General features: G+C 34.3%; 1 protein-coding gene across 14 annotated transcripts in view; it reads right to left on the reverse strand.

Annotated features, from left to right (window-relative positions):
- Nucleotides 1-27,818, reverse strand: part of SNAP91 (synaptosome associated protein 91) — a 139,874-nt gene that overhangs the window by 51,314 nt on the left and 60,742 nt on the right. For all 14 annotated transcript variants that reach the window (XM_025444874.3, XM_049092310.1, XM_049092311.1 and 11 more), the window contains exons 8-13: nt 24,986-25,092; nt 20,635-20,676; nt 15,384-15,454; nt 10,408-10,435; nt 7,594-7,703; nt 5,411-5,529 (exon numbers count right to left, since the gene is read on the reverse strand). In XM_025444874.3, the coding sequence (XP_025300659.3) occupies nt 5,411-5,529; nt 7,594-7,703; nt 10,408-10,435; nt 15,384-15,454; nt 20,635-20,676; nt 24,986-25,092 (477 nt within the window). The remainder of the gene's footprint in view (nt 1-5,410; nt 5,530-7,593; nt 7,704-10,407; nt 10,436-15,383; nt 15,455-20,634; nt 20,677-24,985; nt 25,093-27,818) is intronic.

The raw sequence follows: 27,818 nt of genomic DNA on the forward strand, positions 1-27,818 counted from the left end.
ACTGTAAACAGAATTGTTTTCATTTTTTTCAGATAATTTGTTGTTAGTGTATAGAAATGCAACTGATTTTTGTATGTTAATTGTGTATCCTGCAACTCTACTGAATTCATTTATTAGTTCTAATAGTTTTTTTTGGTAGAGTCTTTACAGTTTTACACATACAAAATGATGTCATCTGCAGAGATAATTTTGCTTCTTCCTTTCCTATTCAGATGCCTTTTATTTCCTTTCCTTGCCTAGTTGTTCTGGCTAAGACTTCTAGCACTAGGCTGAATGGAAGTGGAGAGTGGGCATCCTTGTCTTGTCCTGAATCTTAAGAGAAAAAGGTTTCAGCTTTTCACCATTGAGTATGATGCAGGCTCATCATATATGGCCTTTATGATGGTGATTCTTTTTGCATATAATCTGTTAAGAATTTTATCATGAACAAATGTTGAAATTTGTTAGATGCTTTTTCTGCATCTATTGAGATCATATGATTTCTTTTTTTTTGAAGTAGGCTCCATGCCCAGCATGGAGACCAATACGGGGCTTGAACTCATGACCCTGAGATCAAGACCTGAGCTGAGATCAAGAGTTGACATGTAACCAATTGAGCCACCCAGGCACACTGAGATCATACAATTTTTATCCTTCATTCTATGATATCATGTATCATATTTACTGATTTGTGTATATTGAACCATGCTTGTATCCCGGGGATAAATTCCACTTGATCATTGTGCATGATCAATTTGGTTTGCTAATATTTCATAGAGCATTTTTGCCTTTTTGTTCACTGAGGTTATTGGTCTATCATTTCCTTTTCTTGCAGGGTCCCCCCCCTCATGTGGGGGGGACCTATGTGGCTTTGGTCTGAGGGTAATACTGGCCCAGATAATGAGTTTAGAAGCGTTTCCTCCTTTTCAATTTTTTGAATTAGAGAAGGACTGGCATTAATTCTTGTTTAAATATTTGGTAGAATTCACTTGTGAAGCCATTTAGTCATGGTTTTTCTTTGTTTTTGATTCATGTTACAATTTCCTTACTCATTATGGGTCTGTGGAGATTTTCTATTTCTTCATGGTTCTGTCTCAGTCAGTTGTATGTTTCTAGGTATTTATCCATTTTTCTGGGTTATCCAATATGATGGCATATAATTGTTCATAGTAGTCTCTTTATAGCCTTTTGTATTTTATAATATCGGGGTATAATGTTTCCTCTTTCATTTATAATTTTCTGAGTTTTGCTTTTTTTTCTTGTTTAGTCTAGCTAATGGCTTGCCATTTTGTTTATTCAAAAAACCAATTCTTAGTTTCACTGATATTTTCTATTCTCTTCATAGTTTCTATTTCATTTATTTCTGTTCTAATCTTTATTACTTCCTTCCTTCTGCTAACTTTGGGATTAGTTTGTTCTTTTTTAGTTCCTTGAGGTATAAAGCTAGATTGCTTATTTGAAATCTTTCTTCTTAATGTCAGCATTTACCATTATTCCCTCTTAGAGCTGCTTTTGCAGCATCCTATAGGTTTTGGTATATTATGTTTCTGTTTTCATCTGTTTCTTTTTTTTTTCTCCAACCTTTCTTTATACAGTATTCACCCTCTCTGCTAAATAATTTTTTAATAATACATTTATTTTTTATTGGTGTTCAATTTGCCAACATACAGAATAACACCCAGGGCTCATCCCGTCAAGTGCCCCCCTCAGTGCCCGTCACCCGTTCACACCCACCCCCCGCCCACCTCCCCTTCTACCAACCCTAGTTCGTTTGCCAGAGTTAGGAGTCTTTATGTTCTGTCTCCCTTTCTGATATTTCCTACCCATTTCTTCTCCCTTCCCTTCTATTCCCTTTCACTATTATTTATATTCCCCAAATGAATGAGAACATATAATGTTTGTCCTTCTCCGATTGACTAGTTTCACTCAGCATAATACCTTCCAGTTCCATCCACATTGAAGCAAATGGTGGGTATTTGTCATTTCTAATGGCTGAGTAATATTCCATTGTATACATAAACCACATCTTCTTTATCCATTCATCTTTCAATGTGTGTCCTGAATGTTAAAGTGAGTTTCCTATAGGTAGCATATTGTTGGATCCTGTGTTTTCACTTTTTAAAAATATACATTGAACCATCTGTGTCCTTTGATTTGGGGACTTTAATCCATTTACATTGAAAGTAACTACTGATAAGTAAAGACTTATTATTGTCATTTTATTTACTGTTTTCTGACCATTTTGTAGTTCCTTTTTTCCTTTCTTCCTCTTTTCTTTTGTGACTTGTTGATCTTCCATAGTGATATGCTTTCATTCCTTCCTCTCTGAGTATCTACTAGAGGCTTTTTCCTTTATCATGAGTCTTATATAAAACAGCTTATAGTTATAACAGTGTATTTTGAGCTTCAATAATAAACTCCAATAATAAACCAAAAGTCTTATACTTTTGCTCCTCCTCCCCGCTCCTGACTTTCTATGCTTTTATGTCATATCTTTTAATATTGTGTTTATATTAACAAGTTATGGTAGCTTTAGTTATTTTGAATTCTTTTGTCTTTTAACTTTTATACTATAGTTAAAAGTGATTTAACTACCGCCACCCACTATTTGACCATAGATTTACCTTTACCAGTCAGCTTTTTCATATGTTTTCATGTTGTTACTTAACATGCTTTTAATCTGAATAACTCCCTTTTACATTTCTTATAAGGCATGTCTAGTGGTCATGAATTTCCTTAGCTTTTACTTATAGAGGAATGTCTTCATCTTTCCATTTCTAAAGGACAACTCTGCTGGGTATAGTGCTCTTAGTTGAAGTTTTTCTTTTCTTTTCCTTCCACACTCTGAGTGTATCATCCTGATCTGTGAGGTTTCTGCTGAGAAATGTGCTGATAGCCTTATCAGGGTTCCTTTCTATATAACAACTGGATTTTCTCTTGTTCTCAAAATTTTCTTTTTGTCTTTGACCTTTGTCAATTTGATTATACTGTATCTCATTTGGGTTGATCTTGCTTGAGGACTTTTGAACATCATGAATATGAATATCCATATCCATGTCCATATAATTTGGGACATTTTCAGTCATTATTTCTTTAAATAAGCTTTCTGTACATCTTTTTCAGTCTTCTTCTGGGATTCCCTTCATGCATATATTCATCTGATAGCATCCACAGGTCCCATATGCTTTCTTCACTCTTTTTTGTTTCCCTCACTGGTATCCCTTAATGATCCATCTTTGAGTTTGCTGCTTCTTTATTCTGTCTGATTAAGTGTGCTATTGAAGCTTTCTATTGAGTTCTTCAGTTCAGTCACTATATTCTACAGCTCTAGGATTTCTTATGGCCTCTATTTCTTTATTAGATTCATTTTGTTCATGTACTATTTTCTTGACTTTGTTTATTGTCTGTGTTCTCTTGCATCTCACTGAATTTCTTTAAGATGATTATTTTGAATTCTTTGTCAGGCAATTCATAGATATCCATTTCTTTGGGAATGGTTATTAGTGTTATTAGTTTCCTTTGGTGGTGTCATGTTTGATTCCCTGATTCTCTGTAATCCATGTATCCTTGTGTTGGTGTCTGTGCATCTGAGGAAGTAAACAGCTCTTCTAGTCTTTAAAGACTTATCTTGGTAGGTAAAGACTTTCACCTGCTCTGTGCTAATGACATTGCCCAGAGCATCAGAACAGAATCACAGCTGAGTGGGGTTGGATCTGGGTCATATGCCTACCAGCTGGATATGCTGTGATGTCCATGGTTGGTGGGCCTCTTGCGAGGGGCTTGGATGGGTTTGTATCCTGCCTTATCCCTGGGTGGACCTTCAGGACCTTGGTTAGTAGGGCTGGAACTGGGACAAGGGTCCTTTCAGGGTCTGCAGTTGAGTCCACAGATGGTGGGCTTGTTAGCAAGTACATGGATGCGTGTGGCTCTCACTAGGTCCCTGAGTAGGCAGATATCGTCCTGGACCATAGCTAAGTGGAACTGGAGCCAATCAGAGGGTTGTCTTAAAGGCCATGGTTGGGACCAAGGTCAATGGGCCTGCCTCTGGGGGCATGGGCAGGTGTATCTCTTGCTGGATTCCTGGGCAGGCAGGACTGCTCCCAGACCATGACTGAGAGAGGATGGAGCTGGGTCACAGGCCATTTCAGAATCCACAGCTGAGACCAAGGTCAGGAGACCTATTACCCAAGGCAAAGGCAAGCATGGATCCTCCTAGGTCCCTTGGCAGATGTTGCCTGATGGCGGGACCAGGGCCAAACAGGACCATAAATGCACCCATAGGGGCATGGTGGTGTTTCCGGATCTGTAGCCAGGACCAAGGTTGGTGAGCCTCTCATCTGTGCATAGGCTTGCTCTCTCAAAACAACCTTCCCTGATCTTAGGCTCCATTACCATTTTGCAACCTCCTACCTGGATCCCAAAGCTCTCACAAAGGCACTTTGCTCATGAATGGCAACCAAATTATTTTTGCTCTGGGGAGCTATGATGGGGCACCTCCTATTTCAACCCATTGCTTATGTTATTCCCTCTGTGTTTTTCTATAGTTGTATGAATCACTTTTTAAACTTAAAAAATGTATCTTGATAGTTTGGCACAATAGGGCAAGGTATTTAAAACCAACTCAGTGCAGCACTGAAAATGATGCAGTAATTAACCTATTTTTATATTTGTATTTGATTTACTTTTTAATAAAATATTTATAAAAGTTTAAGTTTTTTCAAGATCCATGAATAAAAATGGGCATCAAGCACTTAGGTGTGAATCTTCTGGTTAGTTTAGTATGGATCTTTTCTGGCACAAACAAGAATCTATCCCATATTTAAACTGCCTGAAGTCAAATACAATATGAATTAAAACCAGCTTAGGCTTAAAGGAATCCAGGAAGGAGGCTACATGTGAACAAATCAAATTAGAAATGCTGGGGATCCCTGGGTGGCTCAGTGGTTTAGCGCCTGCCTTCAACCCAGGGCATGATCCTGGAGTCCCGGGATCGAGTTCCACATTGGGCTCCCTGCATGGTACCTGCTTCTCCCTCTGCCTGTGTCTCTGCCTCTCTCTCTCTCTGTGTGTCTCTCATGAATAAATAAATAAAATCTTAAAAAAAAATTAGAAGTGCTGCCTTTGAGTAATTTCAGAAGTTCACAGGAATACCCAATCCTCTAATGTCTGAATCTCTAGAGACCAATTACTAAAAATAATCAGATTTTCAGAATAGCAATGAAAAATATTGCCTTTGCTTCAACTTTTAAAAACTATATGACTACTACAGAGAGGCTCTCTACCTCTCTCTCAATATGTATTGAAATCAATAGATGCCATTCTCAGCATTTTCTCTCCAAGTTTCTAGCAATATTTTGGACAATGTGAAGGTAAGTAGCCTGAATAAAAACAACTGAATAGGAAAATGGCACAACTGTCTGGTTTCACTCACCTCCCCATGCAGTGGCTCCTCCAGAAGGTGGTGGTGGTGCTGGTGCTGCGGCTGCTGCCACCCCTCCAGAAGGAAAGTCTGGCTGGAGGTCCAGGAGATCACTAGATGGTTTAGAAGCGCTGAAAGGAAATTACAATTTTAAAATCAGATTTAAAAATTTTATAATGTAAAGATGCTTTAAATAAAGAGTGATGCAGAAAACAAAGATTTTCAATATTTTAAATCCAATAAGAGAATAATACTTTGGAAAGTATAGCATATATCCTTCTATACTGAGGGTTGGCAAACTACTTTGTAAATGGTAAGAAGCTAAATATTTGAGGTTTGTAGGCTAGATAGTCTAACACTATTCAACTCTGCCAGTGTAGTATTAAGTAAGACATAGACAATATATAAACAAATGACCGTGCTTTTGTTCCAATAAAACTTTATTTATAAAAACAGACAGCGGGCTAGTTTTGTCCATAGGCCACAGTTTGCCACCTCTTGTTCTATACACAATAACATAGGTAAACCATACTGCAAGCAATGGGCCAACCAATCATAAGGCAGAAATTAAAGGGGGGAACACACCTAAATGCCTCAAATTAAGGGGGAATTTTATCACATATATTAATGTCCACTGGGTAGAATCTGAAGGGCTGGTTTTGAGGACTGTGATAAAAGGAAGCATACTCCAAATATTAAAGTATCGGAGTAAGAGAGTCATGGGTAATTTTTCCTTTTTTTCTATTTTCTAAGTTTTTTTGCAAGAAAAAAAATTCTTGCTTTAAGAATTTATTTATGAAGCAAAGAATACTAAAATGAATAGTCACTATATACCTTTTTTCTAAGTTAAACTATAACACATCAAGTTTGCCTATAGAGGCCTCATCTGAAATACTTCTGTATTTTTTATTCTCATTCAGTTAGGGCTATGCTTTTCAAAGCTCCTCCATCTGCAAAAGTTCCAAGGAGGGGCCTAGAGCTTTGCTATTCAAAGTGTGGTCTTTAAACTAGTAACATTCTGAGACATGGCATAAAGTACAGGATATTAGGTATACCTCATATCTTCTATATCAGAATCTTCATTTTAACATGGCCCCAGGAATTTCATTCAGGTTTGAAACACACTAATCTACAGGTTACCAGGCCAGGTACCAAACCAACAGGGTCCCAGAGTCCCCACCCTTCTTCATAAATAGCAGTTCCATCTTTAACCTTTTTTAAATATTAGATTTCCAAGTAATATTCTTTTGAAGAAGAATTCTAGTTTCTTTTTTAATTTAAAAACACTTGAAACTTGCCTAGTTTTGATTTCCATTTCATAAATATAACTTCTCAAAGTGCCAGGATAGGAAACATATGATTAAGACCTGAATCAAAGTTTTTAGAAGAAGCAATTTATCTTAGTATAGAGGTAAAAAGGACTTGGCTTTACCAAATTTGTGATTACAGGCAAGTAAGAGGTAACACACAATAGTTAACATGGGTACATTACATGGATTTATCACTCAAGTTAAAATTCAGATCTCCAAATATAGGGCATTCATAATCAGTTATGGATACTATAAATCCTCTCATGACAAAAGAAGCAAACAAAACGTGACCTAAAATTATTGTCTGAGGAAGCCTCTTTGAGCTGGCATTTCATCTGAGGCAGCCCTGAGATTTTACACAATGCACAGTTATCTCCAACTTTTTCACTATTGTTCTCACCTCTAGGTGCTATAAAAGCTGATTAGAAACATCTTGATGGTCTCTTCCTACCACCAGAGTCTGAGTTCCTCATAAGCACAACTGCGAAGGTTTTTTGTTTTGTTTTGTTTTTTAAGTGCCGTAAGACACCCTTTAAATTTCACACAAGAAGAGGCTAATTTCTGAAATCACTTTCCATTTCTTCACAATTTCAGAAGAACCCAAAGCATCTGTACCATTCTTCCACCTCCTTCTCTAAATGTGTGAGCAAGAAGGTGACCCAAGGTTTCTACAGCTTGGGTCTTCTGATGCTTTGAGAATACAGGCCCAAGAACTGTAGAAAAAGCAAAAAAACTTACTTTGTGAACCTAAAGATAGCCCAAACTATTACATGTTACTAGGACTGGATTTCATTTTGTGAAAACATCTGGGTTCAATACATAAAAATAAAACAAAAACCTAATCAAAATATTAATACATGGTTTAGAACATACTCATGAACTAACCTGACAGGGACAGCCGCAGACGCAGTTGCAAATAAATCAACCGGTGGGGATGTGTCGATAGTTTTAGCTGGTGTAGAATTAGGAGACGTAACAGTTGTGGCTGGAGAAGACTGAAAGTGAAGATGCACAACACACTCTAGTCAAATGTGAATCTAAAGGACACAGAGCAACAGGACCTCCACTTTGCAGACCTCTGGCATTCGCAGCAATTTTTTGGTAACTCCTTGTGGGAGAGGAAAAAACTCAAAAAAATTTGAAATGGAGAACTGTAATAAGTAATCAATATTGGCCAAAACAGGTTTTAAACTTTAAAAATTAAATACAAACTATATAAAATTATGTTTAAAATATTTGGCTTAACATGGCAATGACTTCTACTCATGTATTTAAAATCAAGGTTAAATAGTTATTTCCTAAATAGAATTATCAGGAGAGATCTTACTAACTGCTAAAAATGAAAACAATTATCAATTGGAATAACTGCTATAAAACCAAGGCCATTTTTTTCCTCTGCATTCTAGCTAGAATTCATATAAAGCCTTCTCAGGTATCTTTAAATTCTAGAAATCTAACTTTCAAAATAGTTTACAGGTGGCAGAGAAAAATTTATAAAGAAGATACAAGTCACTTACAGCTTAAAGGTACCATGACTATATCCCATCACTAATATGAAATAGATAAAACTAAAAAAATGAAACAAAATCTAACATTTATTGTCCCACTGGTTTATTTTTAAAAAGAGAACTTAATAGTTAATATATTAAAAATTAAGGTTTTTGTTGAGGAAACTATCCTATTTTCCTTTATTTGGTATATTTAATTCTCCATACATTTACAAGAGAAAGATTAATGAAACATCTCAAACCAGTCCACCAATACTTACTGTAAGTGGAAGTGTGATATAATAGCAAGTAAGATATGAAAGAATAAGAGCAGCCAAACGCTATCAGATATTGCTATAAATGGACATCTAATTTTAAACAGACCAAATGAAGGAAAGTTTTTAAAATAATAAATTAAGAAAAAGGACTGAAGAGATAGTGTTCAGGGGTCTTCAGAGTGAAATGGTATTTGTTTAATACCTATTTGTCCCAGAATCGAGAAGTCAAAATTCAATAGATACATAATCGCTAAACATTCAGCACATCAGGAAAGACAAACACATGAGCAATATGGATAACGTTGCTCAGAAAAACATCAATTCAAGCCTTTCTCTCCACCAAAATGTCAAAATTTTCAGGTGGGATGTGACAGTTTATTAAGGGAATAGAAAGGACCAACAAAATTTAATTTGTATGTTATCCACAGTGGACACTGACAACTCCTCTAAAAGAAATTAGTATTTTTTAAACCAATACATGTAAATAAGTAATGTTTATGAAAATGCCACCGAGAACTTAAAGACAACAATGAATCTACCAACATAAATGCAGAAATGAAGGTCTTCAGAGCCTCATTAAAAATGCCTTCTAACAATAAGCTCTGGAGAAATGAGACAGCTAGGGAAACAGAACCAGAATAATCCTGTTATTAAGAAAAAGAAAATGTCAATAAAATTCGATTTGGCCAAAATGTAGAGACAGACCACTCCAAATGATGCCATAATTTTTATCACACTCTACTCTACAGTCATATGTCGGAATTTTTCACATAGATGTAATGATTTTAAACCTGGTTTTCTATCAGAATCACCAGGGAGCTTTTTGTTTGCTTGGGGTGCCTGTGGGAATCTTAGGCAGCCAGCCAGGTATTGACATAGTACAGGGTGTCTGGGAGCCACCAGTGCAGTCATAATGACATCCTTCACATCTGTAATAACAGCAATCACATAAAGGAAATTTGTCATAGAGGAAAGAGCACATTTATTACATTTTTGTCTGAAAAATACAATGGCAAATGTAAGCTACAGACCTAGGGAAATAAGTACTATTATTGTCACTGATAACCCAGATCCTGTCATTCAAAATGATAAAAAAGAGGGAGTAGAAAGAGTTATTAAAATTATTACAGTAGAATATCTAAAAGGCATGCTTGCAGAAAGACACTCCATCACAACTGACTTCTTTATCATTCAATCACATATAAAATTATATATCTCACAGGGCTGGGATTCAGAGTATGTATGTGCTTTGTAACTAGTCTGTTTTCAGTTGCAATATAAATGTAAGAAAATTTCTCCTACTTAAAAACTTAGTCCAAATAAAAGACTAAGAAGACATTGCTATTACTACAGTGGATTGAGAAACTAATAAAGTAGAATACACGAACTTTACCTTACTTTTCCTTAAAAACCTAAAAAAATTACGATTAAGATCCAGAAATAACAGGTATTTACATACTTGAACATTTACATGTTCACCCAGCAGCAGTGTTCACAACAGCCAAATGGTGGCGGTAACCCAACTGACCAACTGACAGACGGAAAAAGAAAATGTACATACATACAATGGAATATTATTCAGACTTAAAAAAGAAGGAAATTCTGACATATGCTGCAGCATAAATAAATCCCCCCAAAATATTACACTAAGTAAAATAAGCCAGTCAAAAAAGGACAGATACTAGATGATTCCACTTATTTGAGGTACCTAGAGTAGTCAAATTCATAGAGACAGGAAGTAGAATGATGGTTGCCTGGGGCTGAGGAGAAGGATGTGGAATTAGTGTTGAAAGGATACAGAGTTTCAGTTTTGATGGCAAAAGTTCTGGAAATGGATGACAGTGATGGCTGCACAACACTATGTATTCAATGCCACTGAACTGTACACTCAAAAATTCCTAAAATGGTCAAAACAAAACAAGCAGCAAACTTACCTTACTTAATGGAGAGGGAGCACCAGATCTAAAAGGCAACAAAAAAAAATTAAAACTGAATATACATGAATGCATTTGTAAGCATTTAAGTTTGAAATCACTTGGAGAAATATTAACCTGTTTACATACATATGTTTTAGTAATGGGTAAACTATTTTTTTAAAAAATAATATATTCTTCACTCAATTAGGACATCCTTTTGCAGTATTTTCCATTCACTTAATTTCTACTACTAGAAATTCTTAAATCCAAGTTCTTTTCTATATCTCTAGCAACTCAATTTTTCAAGTTGACCATTATTGCCTGTATCCAACAAAAATAAAATTGGAATTTTAAAAATATTTCCTAGACTTGGGGAAAATAATGTTTTACAGAATTAAAAAAAACCCTCTGGTGTATTATTTTAAAAAGCTAGAAAACTCCTTAAGGTACACTGTGATTCATTTAATCATAATTGTGATGCATTAGAGGAACATCAGAATTTAAAATATCCCTATGAGCACGTGCCTGAAATGCGTCTCAATTTCCACATGCATATTCCTGGTTTGTTTTTTTTCATGGCTGTAATAAAATCTATGGGAAATATTCCCAGTATCCTGTTAGAACTATTAGGAGATTGAAAAAGAACAGTAACCTCATGCTTGTTTCTAAAGGAGTGAGGGAAAATTAGAAAGGAGTAAATTTTTTTTAGTGAGATAATTGCTACCACTGCCTTGTACATCATTTTTAGCACAGTGCTTCAGAAACGACTGTCTAAACAGGTTACACTTTACCAACCCAAGTTAATGGAAAACAAATTAATGATAAAACAAAATGAAGAAAAAACATTTCAATAGGAAGCCTACTGTCAGCGTCTTAAAGAATGGCAGGCATGGCTTTCTATTCATCTACAGAGAAACTAGCACAAGTAGCACTAGTAAAACAAAATTAGCAGAAATTAAGTAACTGAAATTTTGTACAGTATCATGAATTTTTGTTTTATTGAGTGTAGCAAAGCGGATTTAATAACATATATCACATTAATACATTTTATGTTCAACCTTATTTGCAAATACCTGCTATTAAAGATTATCATCCTCAAACCTAAGTACAAATATCATAATTGGCACAAGAATCAGTTTGCCAAGCTCCCACATGAGCACCATTACTAAATGACACTTCTAGTTACCCCAAAGAGTAAGCAAATAAATGAAAAACCATCATCTCACTTACCACATTGTATCTTGTCTCTTTAATTATCTGTCTTTTCCACTAGAAGCTAAATTCTTTTGAAGAAAGGGAATCTATCCCATTGTTTTATACCCCTAGCACTTTACACAGCACCTGACATCTTCCAGGCAGTGATATTTCTGTATTATTTGAATTTTAGAATAAGAATGCATTCATGTAAAAAAAAAAAGAATGCATTCATGTGCTTTGTGCAAAAACAGATTAATCATAAGTCTTAAAAATTATTTTGTGTAAAACCTAAACTGTCAGAATGAGTGACCTCTGTTCCTATGGACTGCACCCAGCCTTTGCCATGATTTTTCATCTAAGAGGTCAGACAGAACCAGAGGTGTGCTCCCATTTGGGGCCATAGCCTTAAAAAGTATCACTAATCACTGATTAAAATCTGAGGGCTCAGAGGCTTAGAGAAGTAAATAACTTGCCCAAGCCTCATCATTCTTTAATAGTGATTTAAGACTTTAGTCCAAGTCTGTCTGATGCCCAGAGCCTGTGCTCATTTCACATTCCAGCCTGTCCTGACTCAAATACAGATGAGCCCGGCACATGAGTTCCTCTCTTACACAACACACAGGCTGCTTCCTTTCATGTTTCTTCATTGATTTACTTCTCTACCATTGGTCATTTGCCCTTTATAAAAGAAAATACTACAATCTTTTATATATACATAATGACACTAAAAATCAATACTTATTTTAATGATTTCAGCAAATATCCAGAAATCTAGTACATGGTAAACTGTGTTGGGAAGAATAAGGCATGAATATAATTTTAAAAGAGAATGAATGACCCATGTAGTCCTATCCTAAATTCTGTGAAATGCTACAAACAGATCAATGGGTTTTTATGATGAATATAGAATACACCAAGGTTTACTTCTATGATGTTAATAGTAAATCATCGAAAGAGGAAATGTTATGTCTTATCCACAATAATAATCTCTACATAATTTTGGCTATAAATGTTAGCCAGAAGACAAACAAAAAATACAGATGTGAAACCCTATCTATGTCTTCCAAATAACTTTAATTACAATAGACTTATCAAGTTTACTGTACCCTCAGCACTTAGTAAATGCACATATAAAATAAAATCAATTTCTCTTTTGTTCTATGGTATCACAGAATCACACATATACAAATATATCACACAGTATTGCATAAAACTTCAAAAATGAGTATTGGTGGATAAAATCTATTACATATAAAGAGTATATATATATATTTATAGTAGACATTTGAAAACGCTTGTCTCTGAGATTAGAATCATTTTATACTGCTACTTAAAGACAAACAACTTTAATTTTCTAATATTGTCTTTTGGTACTTTTGCTATATATCATGGGAAAATCTTGTTTACTAATCAAATAAAAAAACTTTGATTTCCACAATCTAAGAGGACTGTGCATACACCTAAAAGAGATTTTTTTTTTAGTCTTGATCTAAAGAGACCAAGATAAAGTAAAACCATTTATGCCAGTCACATTGGGAGACAAATAAAAAAGGATAATGAAAACACAGATGTGTAAAATTGACAGAAATGAGTTTTAAATGCTCTAAATACCAAATGTGGAGCCTTAAGAGTGATTTTTGCATTTTTAGTAATAACAAATGCAAAAAAAGTCACTCAATGTAGTACTCACCCTTCACTTAAGTTCCCAGGTAAGCACAAACATACAAAGAAGAAAACAGTTAACTACTATATAGTTCATTTATATTAAAAATAGGGAATAAGCAAAAGACAAGTTCATATGTGGTCTCAGCCAATTCAGAAGAGAAACAGGACAAGCATAAAATGATTTTAAGGAGAGAGAAACATTACCCTCAGTCAAAGGTAATTCAAATCAGGAGATCACTGAATTTCTATTTCTCTACACTTAGAAATGTAACTATGTGTACATAGCTAAGTTTTGCAAAAATAGTTTACAGCAGCCACAAGGGGGCGAATTTAGACTTGAAATTAAGGCTAACGAAATTCACCTGAAAAGACTGCTTTTTTTTGCTGACTGCAGTACTGGCAGGTTTAACATGGGAAAAGTGTGGCTCTGTGCAGGGTGTTGGGGGGACCCTGAAGGGAAAAGAATACAGAGAAGCCGACTTTTCATCGAGCCTTCTGAGGTGCCTTGCCATGGAGAGGCTTTAAGTCCTGAGGATATACATGTTTCCTTAGCCAAAGAGGTCCTTCTACCACAGGAGCAGGGACAGTTCTTAGGCTTCTTGCTTCCTTTTGCTTAATTCTTACACAACTCTTTTGGCTTCTTAGACACTCTAATACAGGGTAGCCCACCAATAACTGGAAGTGGGCAACTTAATGTACTCTCAAGTCACCAGATGCACTCTCATGTCTTTTTAGCTGGCATCAATCTATCCACAAAACTCTGATCATCCATGGCTACAATGAAGTGGAGAAAGACCTTGCTCTTGCACTGTGGTGACAATCTTAACAGAGTCTCTACAAGGTCCTGTCATGCATCATACCAAATACCTCTGCCATAACTGCCTGAGAGATTCCTACACTGTTGTTCATCATTGAAAATATAAAATATGCAATGATTTTTACGCTAACTTGGAAAAGATGATAGAAATTACACTTAGCTAATGAAACAACAAGCAACAAGTAAGAACAGGACATGAATCTAGATTCTGTGCAAATGCTGAGAGAGAAGAAAACAGAAAGGAGTTGCATTTTGATAGCTGCATTATAGGCAAAACCCATGAGCAACATATAGCCCTGCAATGTTGTCTCTATGAACTCCTCCTGTCAATCTAAATGAAATAAACATAAAGCTGGGACCAACAGACAGATTTCAAGCTGACTCTGTAGACATAGCTACAGGTGGAGATAATGAAGTATAAAATTGTCCCTGAACTTTAGAATCAGAAAACCTATTTAAACTACATATGTGGGGAAAAAAAGGCCACAACACAAGGTAGTGCATGATTAAAGAAGGTTTAATGAGACAGCCCTCCCAGGATGGGTAAGATTTACACACACACAGAGACAAGGAGGGTAGACAGCCAAGACTAGCAGAATTATAATTTGAGCAAGGTACAAAGACTGGAAAGCATTGCGTACCGTGAATAGACAAGTTTGATACTTGCTAGAGAGAAAAAAAAGAATTGGAACCTGCACATTTTTGCATGCAATGTGGAAAAAATAGTAAAAAATGTATGTGCCCAAACACAAAGGTATGAAAATCCAGTAAAATTGTACTTATTGCTGACTGATTGCTATCCACTCTATAAAAAAGATCCCTGAGCAAAATATCAGCAGCATGCCATTCTGAAGGCTTCAAGTGGGGAGAGTCTAAAATGCAGAAAACTATACCTGCGAGCTCTGCTTTTTTTCACAAAAGGGTAGGTAATGTAGTAGAATATTCAAGGCTACCTGTGAAACTGTGCGTTTTACTTCTGCCCAATGATAACAGCCTCAGTTTTTAAACACGAATAACTCTTTTTCTGTATATTGTAAATCCCCCTGTAAGGGTAAGTATATACGTCATCAAGTTCAGGCAACTGAAGTACAACCTACTAATCTGCTGCATTAACCTGCAGATAGATTGCTTATGCCCGGGGTCACACTGCCATAAGTAAATTGGATGGATGGGATCTTTGCGGAAACCTTGAAGAATTACAATAAAGCATACCCTAAAGCTGTGGTGGTATAATAGTACCATGATACATCTCATTCTTATAAAGAACGACTGTTAACATTTTTCATTTTATTTAGAATATACAACTAATGCATACTTGTTTCCGGGTTTCTTTCCTTCTAATGTGTTTAGATGCTGTTCAAGGGTCTCCATAAGACTGCTGGGAGCCTACAATAAGAAAGTAAAAATAAATGTCTGCATTGCTTTCTTTCACAGTAAATACACTGCAACATCACTGTAATTTTGTATGGTGGAGCTCTGTGTGTGGAGCCCACTGCATATGGGAGGTAATTTCATCTCAGGTTCTTTTGGTACTTAAAGATTTATAGATTCCAGAGAATCTCAGACGGGCCCATCTTACATATAGTTAACTCCACTGCACAACAAATGGCACTACAGTGTGGTTTCAGTGTAGAGATTGCATTGGATAGACTTTTCTATGATATTACTTATATGAAATAAACTCAAATCAAGTCCACCATATGGTTCCATAAGATCACATGAGAAAATAATAGGTATTTATATCCAATTAAAAAATATAAGTGCCCAAATATAAACTTATAGAAGTCTGAAACTACAGTAAAATCTCACTTATCTACATGTGACTGAAATGTCAGGAAAAACTGCTACTTTAGTAAATAAAAGTTGAGGGGTGTAAGTGATAGTTATGGAGAAAATGATACATCTTTAGTAGTCAAGAATTAAGATTTTCTTATTGAGCTACTTAATTTACATATATAATAAAAACTTTAGCAATATGATAATGTTAAACTACTGTATTTTAGAAGATTTAATATATTTCAACTCTTTTATTAAAAGGTACCTGAATGTTTGTTTTCATACTAACATTTTAGGCAATACAAAGCAATGGCATTTTACTGTATATTAGAAAGAGAAATAATAAGTTCATACATATATTCCACCCCATTTATTCCTCAAGCATTAGGAATTTAAGGTCATCCTTAAATAATTTTAACCTAAATTAGTCCTTAACAGCAGTGTAAGCATTCCATGAATGAAATATGGAGCTACATTTACAGATACATTTAATTCTAACAATTATCCTTCAAATTCATATGAAATTAATTTTGAAGACCTTTCACTATGCTAACTGCTAAAATAGCTCACATAATGCAAGGAAATTCATATAACTGTACATTTTACATTGTACCTGTAATGACAAAATCAAGTGGAATTCTTATTAAAAATTTTTAATTTTAAAAGTTCAGGTTATTTAATCTCATTTTTACTTCACTAATAGATTCATGAGCCATTTTAAGAATTAAGTGATTATTATATATGTAATTATATGATTATTATAAATATAAATTACTAAGTGAATAAAAATATTAACTTGATCAAAGTGATGGAGGTAGGGTAGAAAGAGTCAGTCCTATGAGCATTATCTAAAATATTATGGCCTATACAATAGAAAAAGTAAGATTATGGGGGATATAATAAATTTAGAAAGTTGTAAAAATTAGAATTTAAAAATATAATTCAGGTGAAAGTAGACTTACTTAGCAAATTCCAAGAAACTGAAACTAAGACTATACCCATAAGTTGTAAAAAAATAAATTTTTAAGAGATAAGGAAAATTTTGCTCCATAGAACTAACAGTATACTATAAAGATGTATTCATTTAATACATAGAATATGCACTGTATTTTTAAAAGCAAGAAAAAATGCTTCATAATTTTTAGGTGAATTAATACCCGATAACTTCAAAATTATCGTGCTAAATGTCATAATAACAATTACTATAATTGTCAGAATAATGGGACCTAGGAAGCCTGGGCATATAATTTCAAAATTTACATATTTCTATTTTTTTCTACTGGGATCATAGTAAGGAAAAAAAATATCAAGCCACAGAACTCCTCTCCAGTTACAAGACATAGGTCCTCTAAATGTTCAATGCAACGTAAAGAAAATGTGATTCCATGTTAAAACGGCTTAAAAAGACAAATGCTACTTATAGTCACAGAACAGAACAATATGGGATAACAAAAAAGGAGGTGGTGTTTTCTCCTATAAACTTCCTTGGTTACCTTAAGAACAAACAAGCCAAAAACTGGGAAGACAGTTTGCAACTTCATTCTTTTTTGCAAAGTTTCTTAATAATTTTTGGATGAAACATTCAAAAGAAAGTGGCAGTCACAAAAATTACTAGTTTAAAAAAAATCTTACCAAGAGCACAGATTACAAAACTAACTTTTGTCTTTAAGGGGAGTTATTCTGTGATAAATTGCACATAAAATTAAGTTTGGAGCATTTTACCTTAAAGGTTTAAAAATGCTTCATTATTTACATTTTTTACAAAGACATGTGAAATCTAATAGAAACAAATTCCTCAAATGTTTTTGGAAGAAAAACATCTATTTTGATAGTAATGTTCACAAATATAGGAATATTGGCTGCCTTCTTAACTCTACCTATGGCACGGAGTCTATCTTGGCAGTATAGTAGAGAAATAAAAAGTGTCTCAAATTTCCAAGCAGCAAAACTTTGAGAATGCCCCTGCTGTTGTAAAAGGAATCTAAAAGAACAAACTATAAATAGCAGGATCTTAGTTGCTTATTTTTAAAAATGCCACAGTCAATAGACCAATCAGATGGAAACACCAACCCAAAAATCAAGAGTCATTCTGTGGAAGCTAACAGGTAACAATAATGTATCACTGTTCCAGAACTGATCAGTGGTATGTTTTTTTTTTAAAAAACAAAAACAAAAACAAAAACAAAACCAAAAAATCTTCCCTTTACTAGTAGTTTTCAGATCAACCAGAATTCCCAACACCAAAACCTAAGATGTTTTTCACAAATGGAGATACTTTAAATTTGGAACGCGCACACACACGCCAAACAGAAAATGCTTTAGAACCTAAAGTATCTGAATTGTCAATGGTTGCTTCCTTTTGGATCCTGGACTCACAGTCAGCTTTGAATTTGTTCCAAGAAAAGGATTTTCAAAATATCATTTAATTGATGTTCATAAATCATTTAAATGCAATCATGATGATATGCACAATTATCTAAAAAGGGCTATAAATGACCACACTGGTATTTATTTTGCATTTTCCAACCAAAATGACATCTATTACATTCCTCTTCTCCACCTTGCTGCAATAAGAATTCTAATTTTTTTTTTTTTCCAGATATAAGCAGCCTATTCTTACTCCCAGTTGCTAGGTAGCTTCCCCACATCTATCGCCTTTATAACCCTCATCCATGTTGGGTATTTTGGCTCACTGCCACAGCTAGAATCAGTGGCCTTGGTGGCTACAGAGGCCACTGATTCTTTAATCTCAAAGATGTTAAACGAGTCCACACAACCTTGCATCTCTGACCCATTACCAGATTAATCTTGGTCTAACACTGTGTAAAGTTGGACTAACTCTAGAGCAGCTCACATTCCAACTCAGACCTGATCATACTGTCACAGTGGGTCTAAATTGCCAGATCAATTAGAAGCCTCCACTAGACCTTTGGAAGGGGCTCTAAATAAGAATTAGGGAGAGTGTTTAGTCCTGTCACTCATAATCCCAACAGAAATCATAATTTGGTTACTTATTAAGAAATTTCAAAAGCACACAATACTCTTGTATTGAGATTTAAATATATGCTCAAGAAATGAACCAGAGAATTTTTGCATGTATGATGAGGTAATTTTAAAATAGATGTCACTATGGAAATTTATGTGGCTCTTAAGGTCATAAAAAATGCAGAGGAAAGAATGATATCAGATTCTAATAAATATCACAAAATACTCAGGGCAAGATTTTACCCTTTTTAAGGATAAGATCTCTGTTCCCCATATTACGGTAACACAATGTACACCATTAAGTAGTATGTCTCTGGACTACTATTTCAGAGAAGGAGATTCTATAAATTATAATGAATATTATAGCAACATTCAAAATTAAACCCAGGTTTGTGAATCCTTCTTCCAATGACGTATTACAATTTTCTAATTAAAAAAAAAAAAAAAAGAACCAAGCCGGGCCTGAACTCAAGACCCTGAGATCAAGACGTGAGCTGAAATCAACAGTTGGACACTTACCTAACTAAGCCACCCAAATGCCCCCAAACAAAAAGATATTTAAATATTCTTTTAAACTTTTGTCTCAGATGTTATACAAACTGAGACAAATGAGGACCTATTTTCTTCTTAACTGAGAGCCTCTATGATAATATATTTAGTTTTACTTTTATTCCATAGTAAGAGCATCTATACAGTTGAATTAAAGATTATTTACCATTTCTAAAAGCTATTCATTGAGCAATATATTTTAATATCTACCTTTTTTTTAGGTTAATATGTATTACTTGGCTATTTTACCAAACTACAATATAAATATTTATTTGTTATTATTTTAAATATAGAAACATTTCAAAGGATTATAAAGATAGTCATTTTGTTATTATTAAAAAGTGGGTCATCTTTTATTATGACAGTTTTCTTCTATTATGATGACTCTTTATTTACAAAGATAGAAAACTCATACATTCACTACTGGTATGTAAGATAGAAGCTCTATATTCTCTCTTAATATCTCACAATCTCTAGTTAAAGGACATGTTTGGGACAGAAATTTACCATAACACGGTAAAGAGTTGATTAAATGAAAACAGTTCCTGCCAATTATGAGAAAAGTCACACAGTAATTCTGGACATGTTAATGGTTCTTGATTCTACATCTTAGGAGCCCTATAGTGTACCCTCTTGACAGATGAAAGGATCCATAAGAAGGCACTACTATTATTTTTGCTTACTAGATGATCCCCAGAGAAATCACTTATCTACTACTATGAAATTTTTTTTAAAGGTTAATTATGGTAGAAATTCCTCTACTTGATAGGGAAGACAAGAATCAGTGTAGTAGAACTATAGGATCAGAGTGCTCCTCTTCCATGCCCCTCCTTTTTACCTGGGAAATGTTGAAAACTAGGAGAACAAGCAGAAAGAACATTTCAATGTTCCAACTACATGCCCACCAATAGTCACTGTTCAGAGACAAAGTGCTTTTCAAACATTATTCAAGGCTTCTTTTTGAATCAAGTTCAAGAATGAAAAGATGGTCCTCAAACAGTAAATTTGGATGCCTTTAAAAGAAGAAGCTATGTTATAAGGGCAGGTAAATCTTCATATTAACTCCAGAAATATATTCAGTAGCTAGAAAAAATATGCAAGCTAGAATAATTTCCAAGAAAGTTGGTTGGCCTAAATTCAAAAATTCAAAATGCATTAAATGCTTATAAGACTATGCTCTAGGTATTATCTTTTATGGCAAACTATGGAGTAATAATTTCATGCCTACCACACTTTTCACTCAGAGAATCACTTACCTGTGTGAGGTCAGGAATGTCACCTTTATCAATGCCAACTTGCTGCAGATTAAAAAAGATAAGGTTCTTAATGGGAATTTTTAAAATTAATTTCTTTGCATTTAACAGAAGACAATCCACAGAATAGTTAAAACCAAGCTGAATCCTGGTATAAAAGAACTGTCAACTCAACATAATAGAGCAATGATTTTCTTAATGTAGTTAGATATAACAAATGTACAGAATTTCACTAGAACCCAAAAAAAGACACAAGATATTGAAGTATAAAATTTAAAGGTTTCCTCCACAGCTAATGACAGCTAAAAGTAAAAAAAAAAAATTCTTAGACTAAATTTAAATTGTTATAAATGCTCAGTAAATCCTCTGACAGGGAATGGTCATTTAGGTTTAATAACTTGTTCAAGGTGTAGGATCCACCTCTCTTCCCACAGAGAGAACCATTGTTTTTTTCTTATGTATCCTTCCAGAGTTTCTTTATGTATATCTAAGGAAATCAGAAATATATAAATACATATTTATTTCCTTCATTATTATGCAATAACAGTGTATTATATACACTGGGCTTATATTTTTCATTTAACAATACATCTCAGACAGATATCCGCATTAACACACAGTTTACTTATTTTTTTAAACAGCGTCTTTCCCTATGATTTATTTTTATTTAATAAGTCACATATTAACGAACATTGAAATTGCTTCTAATCTCTGGCCATTGGGAGCAATGCTGCACACAGCATTTTGTAAGTATGTGAACATACCTGTAGAACTGGAGTTATTAGGTAAAAGCACATGTGAAATGTTAGTGTTGGTAGCTTAGGGAAGAGAAGCAGGGGAGGGAGGAAGAACAGAAAGGAGAAATAGCACGAAAGAGCACAAATATGGGAATATACAAATGAAAGTGAATCAATGAAAAGAGTATATATACAAGTTAACTATACTGCTCTATCAACTCTTTTGTGGGTTTAAAAATTATTCAAAATAAAAACCTGGGGAAAAATACAAATCATAACTTCAATTCTCTCATTATGTAAATGATAAAATGTAGGCTCAAAGAAACAAAGTAGGTTAAATCAATCTCTCCCTTTGAGACATGAACTGCCTTGATTATGTTGATGGAAATGCAGAAGCAAATGCATGAAGCAAGCATAAGTACTGGGTTCCTACAAAGACAATAAAATAAACTAGAGATCGGAAAAACCACTTGTTTGACAAATGCTCTTAGCTAAGTTCTTTATTTTGCTTTCTCTAGTCTATAGCAGGGTTTCTCAGGCATGGCACCATTCACATTTTAGGATGATAATTTTTCAGGTCTGTCTTTTGCACTGTAGGATATTAGCAACATCCTTCTCTACCTACTGGATGCCAATACTTCCCTTTCCTCCAGTTGTGACAACCAAAAATGTCTCAAGACACTGGTTGCTGGGGAGAAGAGGGGAGCAAAATCACCCATTGTGGAGAACTACTGATGTAGAGCATTGACTCTCATTCTCCTAGAGCAACTTAGGCTGCAGATTCCTCCTGAAGGTATAGACATTACCTGCCAATGACTGAACTCTGGCTTTAGGGAAGCTATTGTTGCTTCCCAAAACTCAGTTAACTATCACAAATTATGGAAATTATAAACTTAGGTAACTTCATTCCATTTATTTCCATATTTTAATACATCTTTAAGTGATCCATTAAAAATATTAATATGAATGAAGTCAGCATTTTTGAAATTAAAGTATCATGCATCTTTAATATTAGGATCATCTTGATAAAAGGTGATATGTTTCTCTTAAATAGATAGTTAACAGAACTTTTTTGAACAGAAGACATAATTTAGGAATTCTTCCTTGACACTGCTATTTTCACTAACCTGAACTTCTGAACCATAATGTAATTGGAGGCTTGAGCTGAGGTGTAACTGTATTCCAGAAATCTCATCACTTTCTGTCTGCAAATATTCTGGGAGACATAACTCCTACGACTTGGTATTTATCTTAGAATAGCAAACTAAGAATAACTTAGTTCTATAAAAAGGGAAGTGTGTTTAGAAGAAATGCCTATTAGTTATAAAACAACCATTTTACAAAGTTTCAGTTGCCTGCTTTAGGAGACTTCATAGTAAAAATTCAAAACATGCAAAGTTTTCTACATTCCAAGCCATTCCTCTGGGATATTTGAATGTTTCCATAGATGTTGTTCAACTACTCTATGTTCCTTTTAACATGGCAGACAATTTGTTAATATTTGCCAATAGCCTATATAAATAGTTCTATTTTAAAAATGGCATTCTAGAAGTCTTCTACACATTCTTCAGTAAAATGGTACCAACTACAGGGTAGCTACTGGATATGGTCCATACATATGTACATCACACAAGGGTTGTTTGGTAGAGAGAGAAGCTTTGTACATTTGTTAAGAAATTTCTGTATTTACCAATCATAGCTGAACCACTCAACATTGGTATTCAAACAATTAATACCTAAATTATGAATAATGTAATTTAAGTAAAGAAAACACAAATGGTTGTTAGCCCATTGCGGGTTAGTATTTATTCTATTAAAATAATTTTGTAAATTAGTATCATTGTATAAAAAAGTCATAGTCCTAAAGTTCAAATAAAAGTATAATATTTATATTCAGTTATTTAGACTAATTTCTGTATACTTTCTTCTCAACAGCCTGAAATGGGCCTGTGCTAACATGAAATTATCAAGATATATGAAATAAAATGTTACACCTAAAAAGAGAATGAATTAATAAATAAGTGCCCCCTTTCTCACAAAGACCTTGAATCCAGCCTTACAGTGTTGATTAGAGAAATGTATACCCTAGATTGTCACACGTCCAGCTCCTTACCTATCTAACATATACAATAAAGAATGGGGGAGCTGGGCAGCACATGTACCAAGACTCAATGGAACAATGAAAGGATCTTCTGCTCTGGATGCTTAGGCATAATTGATATTTCCACAGAAAAAAGTCAGGCAAATTTTACTAGATTATATTGATAACTAAGGTTAAACCAGAGGAAAATCTTATCAAATACAAAAAGCAAAACTGTATAGCAGGAAAAGCAAAACTTTCAAGCAAGTCTATCCTTTCTTAAAGACAACCATCATCAATAAGCCCTTGAGAAATACACATGCCTTCATGTATATGTAATTCCTGTAAACTAGTCTTTGCCCTTTGTTTCTCATATTAGATATTAAAAAATACTTTTGTTCTGATTACAAACTATATGGACCAAGGTCAAGAGACTGTCTTTTGCAGTTATCAGTCCCCTAATTTGAATTTGACAATTATTATTCCTGTGAATAAGTGAAATTTGAAAGATAATGCATGGACTACAGTGCTTTTGGAATTGTGTGTATAAAATGCTTGTTCTTGTGCTATATTCTCAAAATGACAAAAACTGAAAAAGCATGGCACAACTGTTCCATGGCCACAGCCTTGTATGCTTTGCTGTTCACCTTCTGAATGCCTCGCACATGGCACTCCAGTCAATACAATTTGTTCACCCACACGTAAGATAAGACCCAACTAGTCATCCTGCCAAACGACTGTGATAACAATGTTGTAACTTCCAATATCAGTATGAATCAATAACTGGATTTCATGAGAGAAAACACTAACTTACAAGTATCACCTCCTCAGGAACACCAATTGTATGGTTACACAGTTATTGTGATTAAGTACAAACAGACATCCTTAAGAAACAATTTATAAACTTCATAAAATTAATGTACTTTAATTTTTTTCCTTGTATTTAAATACTGACAAAGTAAGAAGGTCATATGTATGATTTCTACACACTAAGAACAATAAATGGACTTTCTTAAGGGCTTTTTAAAAATATTTTATTTATCCATGAGAGACCCAGAGAGAGAGGCAGAGACAAAGGTAGAGGGAGAAGCAGGCTCCCTGTGATGAGCCCAATGTGGAACTTGATCCCAGGACCCTGGGATCATGACCTGAGCCGAAGGTAGACGCTCAACCACTGAGTCACCCAGGGGTCCCATGGACTTTTTTTTGTTCAGGGTTTAATAAAAAGGAAGCTCTTCCTTACAATCAAAGATAGCCATAAGTGGAGAGGAGGGATAAACCACCTTTTAAAGCTCTGAATCTGCTCAGTATCCATGAAACTTGTATTTGAACACAGAATGATCATTTAATTGGGATGCAGGAGTGTACAGTTCTCAGTGAGAAGTTGAAGGAGAGGACATTTGAGGCCACTTTTAGCCCTAATACACTGGAGTTCTGGGACAGAATGCCTTGCCAGATTATAAACCCCATTACTGACTCTAGATACATAAATTTATATTCTTAAATTATATTCCCAACACAGCTTAATATTACTTACCTCTGCAACTTTGAGAAATTCAGATACTCTTGTCATTCTAGTTAGAAATCGTTTGTAAATTTCTAGGGCATCTTTACATTGTCCTTTCTTCATTTCAAAAAACTTTTCTGGAAGAGATAGATAAGCATTTTGAAAAGACTATTATTTCAATTTTCTTCTAAGTTTATGTTAATACTATTAATTAAAACTTAAATGAGCATTTGGATCAAAACAATAGGCACTTCAACCTGTATGAGGTTCTAAAGTACCTAAAAGAAGGGGGACTCACAAAGTTTAAGAACAGAGTTATGTTCTAGGTGTCTCAAATGGAAGCATTTAAATAATGAAAGCACAATTAAAGTAGAAGAACATATGAAGTGTCGCAACAAGTTAAATTCATGATCCATATATATATCCCAGTACCCTGCTTTAGAAAATAGAATCAAATACTTGCTTATAATCTCACAAGTTTTACAGCATCTTCATTTTCTTATTAGCTCACCATAAACCAATAACCTATAAAGCAATACGTTTCTCCAAATTAAAACATTCTTTAATTCTTTGTCTACACTCTGTATAAATTGAAACTTTTATTGGCCATAAATGGTTCTTTCAAACATTATAATGTGTCTCTTGCTAGACAGTAGTGGTGTTTTGTGAAAAATATTTGGTTTACCAAACTCATCATGGCTTCCTAGTCTATAATTGTATCCTCCTTTAACTTTCAACTTTCCAGACAGAAAAACAGAGGATCCTTTTGCCGCTCTCTCTTGCACTCCCAAAACTGGAATTCACAATCACAAGGGTACTATAGCTCCATTATAATTACACTACACAAGTGTATTTTCTACAAAAGTGTTTGGAAGAAAACCAGCATTTTATCAGTATTTTTGCCAGCCAGTCATTTATCAATTCATTCAGTCAATAATTATTGACATTGTGAATGAAGACAGAGAAGGCCAGGGTGTGCAACAGCTTCCAGGCCACTCTGGATCATAACTGAAGATGATTCTGTATTCTTCATTATTTTATATTTTCACATGGTAACACACATGCTATTTTTATATTCTCTCATACTTTAAGGTTCTTAATTTCATTCAGCATGTAATTTTACTACCTTAAAAGTATTTTTAATTTTCTCAAGGAAGGTTTAATAATATATAATTACACAAAGAACTAATTATTGAGGGTAGCTACTCATTACCTTCTGTTGACAGTCTGGGTAATTTTACATTTAACATGGACCTCCCCTGTAGGGTATTCAAGGGAGGCAAAAAGATCAAGAAAACAAACACATACTGTTTTGCACTTAAGAGTTGAGAGGGAAGTAAGTCTTTTAAAATATGGCCATATCTAACCTAAAAGGTATTATGCTAAGTGAAGCAAGTCAGAGAAAAACAAATACCATATGATTTCACTTACATGTAGAATTTATAAAGCAAAACAAAAAACGGACTCTTAAATACAAAGAACAAACTGGTGGTTGCCAGAGGGGAGGTGGGTGGGGGGATGGGTGAAATAGATGAAGGGAATTAAGAGGTATAAACTTCCAGTTATAAAATAAATAAAGTCACAGAGATGAATAGCAAAGCATAGGGAACACAGTCAATAATACTGTAATAACATTGTTATGGTGACAGATGGTGACTACACTTACAGTGAGCACTGCATGATAATGTACAGAATAGTCAAATCAGTTTGTTGTACATCTGAAACTAATATAACATTGTCAACTACACTTCAGTATCTAAAAGTGGCCAAATCTCTTCTTTATCCACTCTATCCTGTTTTCTAATGCTACAGGTAGAATTACGGTGCTATAAGGGAATAATAAATCTTTTACAGTTTAAACTTTTTTAAAAAAGGACTTATCCTGGCAAAATATAATTCTTTCTTTCTTTCTAAGCAATCTTCACATAAATAATTTCTTCCAAACATCTAAATTACTTTTCTTTACTATAATCTAAGTTTACATCAGATCTTCAGCAGTAACACAAAAAAAGAAATCAACTTAATAATTTTAATTTCCTTTTAGAACAAATGCATCAGAACCTTAAGCAATCTGTCTCCTCTGGATGCTTTTTAAATTGTTCATATCTTTCACGGTAATTTAGGATTCAGGAACAAAGTAAAAAAATTATTATGGCTTTAGGTTATAATTTCCAAATTGTTTCTGTAACAGTGGTAATGATACAGAAAAGCAACATGTACTGATATAGGGGAAGCTGTGAGATTCCCCTGTCCCCTAAGAGACTATGGTAGGGCCAGGAGCAATTCATACTTTTAACAGAAGGGATGGGTTATCCAGAAATAAGCTTCTGTCTTTATTTCATACTAAAGATAACATATGTTGATTTTCAGTATTTGAAATGAAATTTCAAATTTGGCCTTTTTATGTGAATCTTTATAACGTGTTGATAAATTTCCTTGTCATATTACTATTAATTTTCACAGAACAACTGTCCTAAGGAAAAGAATCAGACAAAAAGGAATCTCATTCCTGTGAAATAAACTAAGGCTTTTGCACATGGACTATGACTAATGCCCATTAGTCAAAAGGAAAGCATCTTCTTACTTGCACGTCGGAGTTTCATTATAAGTGATAAAATGTTTGCAAAGATTTGCGGCACCAACATGGATTCCAACATTAGCTGCAGAAAACTGCTCATGAAGTCCTTGATTAAAACTAACCCATAATTTATTTATAAAGTTAATTCCTAGCACTATTTAGTAAACAAGCAAAACACATACCTGTCTTAAAACACACAGGATATAGTAAGCGTATCTACCTTCTAGAGTGTTATTTTTGTAAGAGCAATTTAACAGCAATGCTGAATGAAGGCTACTCAACACC

The sequence above is a fragment of the Canis lupus genome, chromosome 12, assembly GCF_003254725.2.
Source record: "Canis lupus dingo isolate Sandy chromosome 12, ASM325472v2, whole genome shotgun sequence".
Classification (NCBI taxonomy): Eukaryota; Metazoa; Chordata; class Mammalia; order Carnivora; family Canidae; genus Canis; species Canis lupus.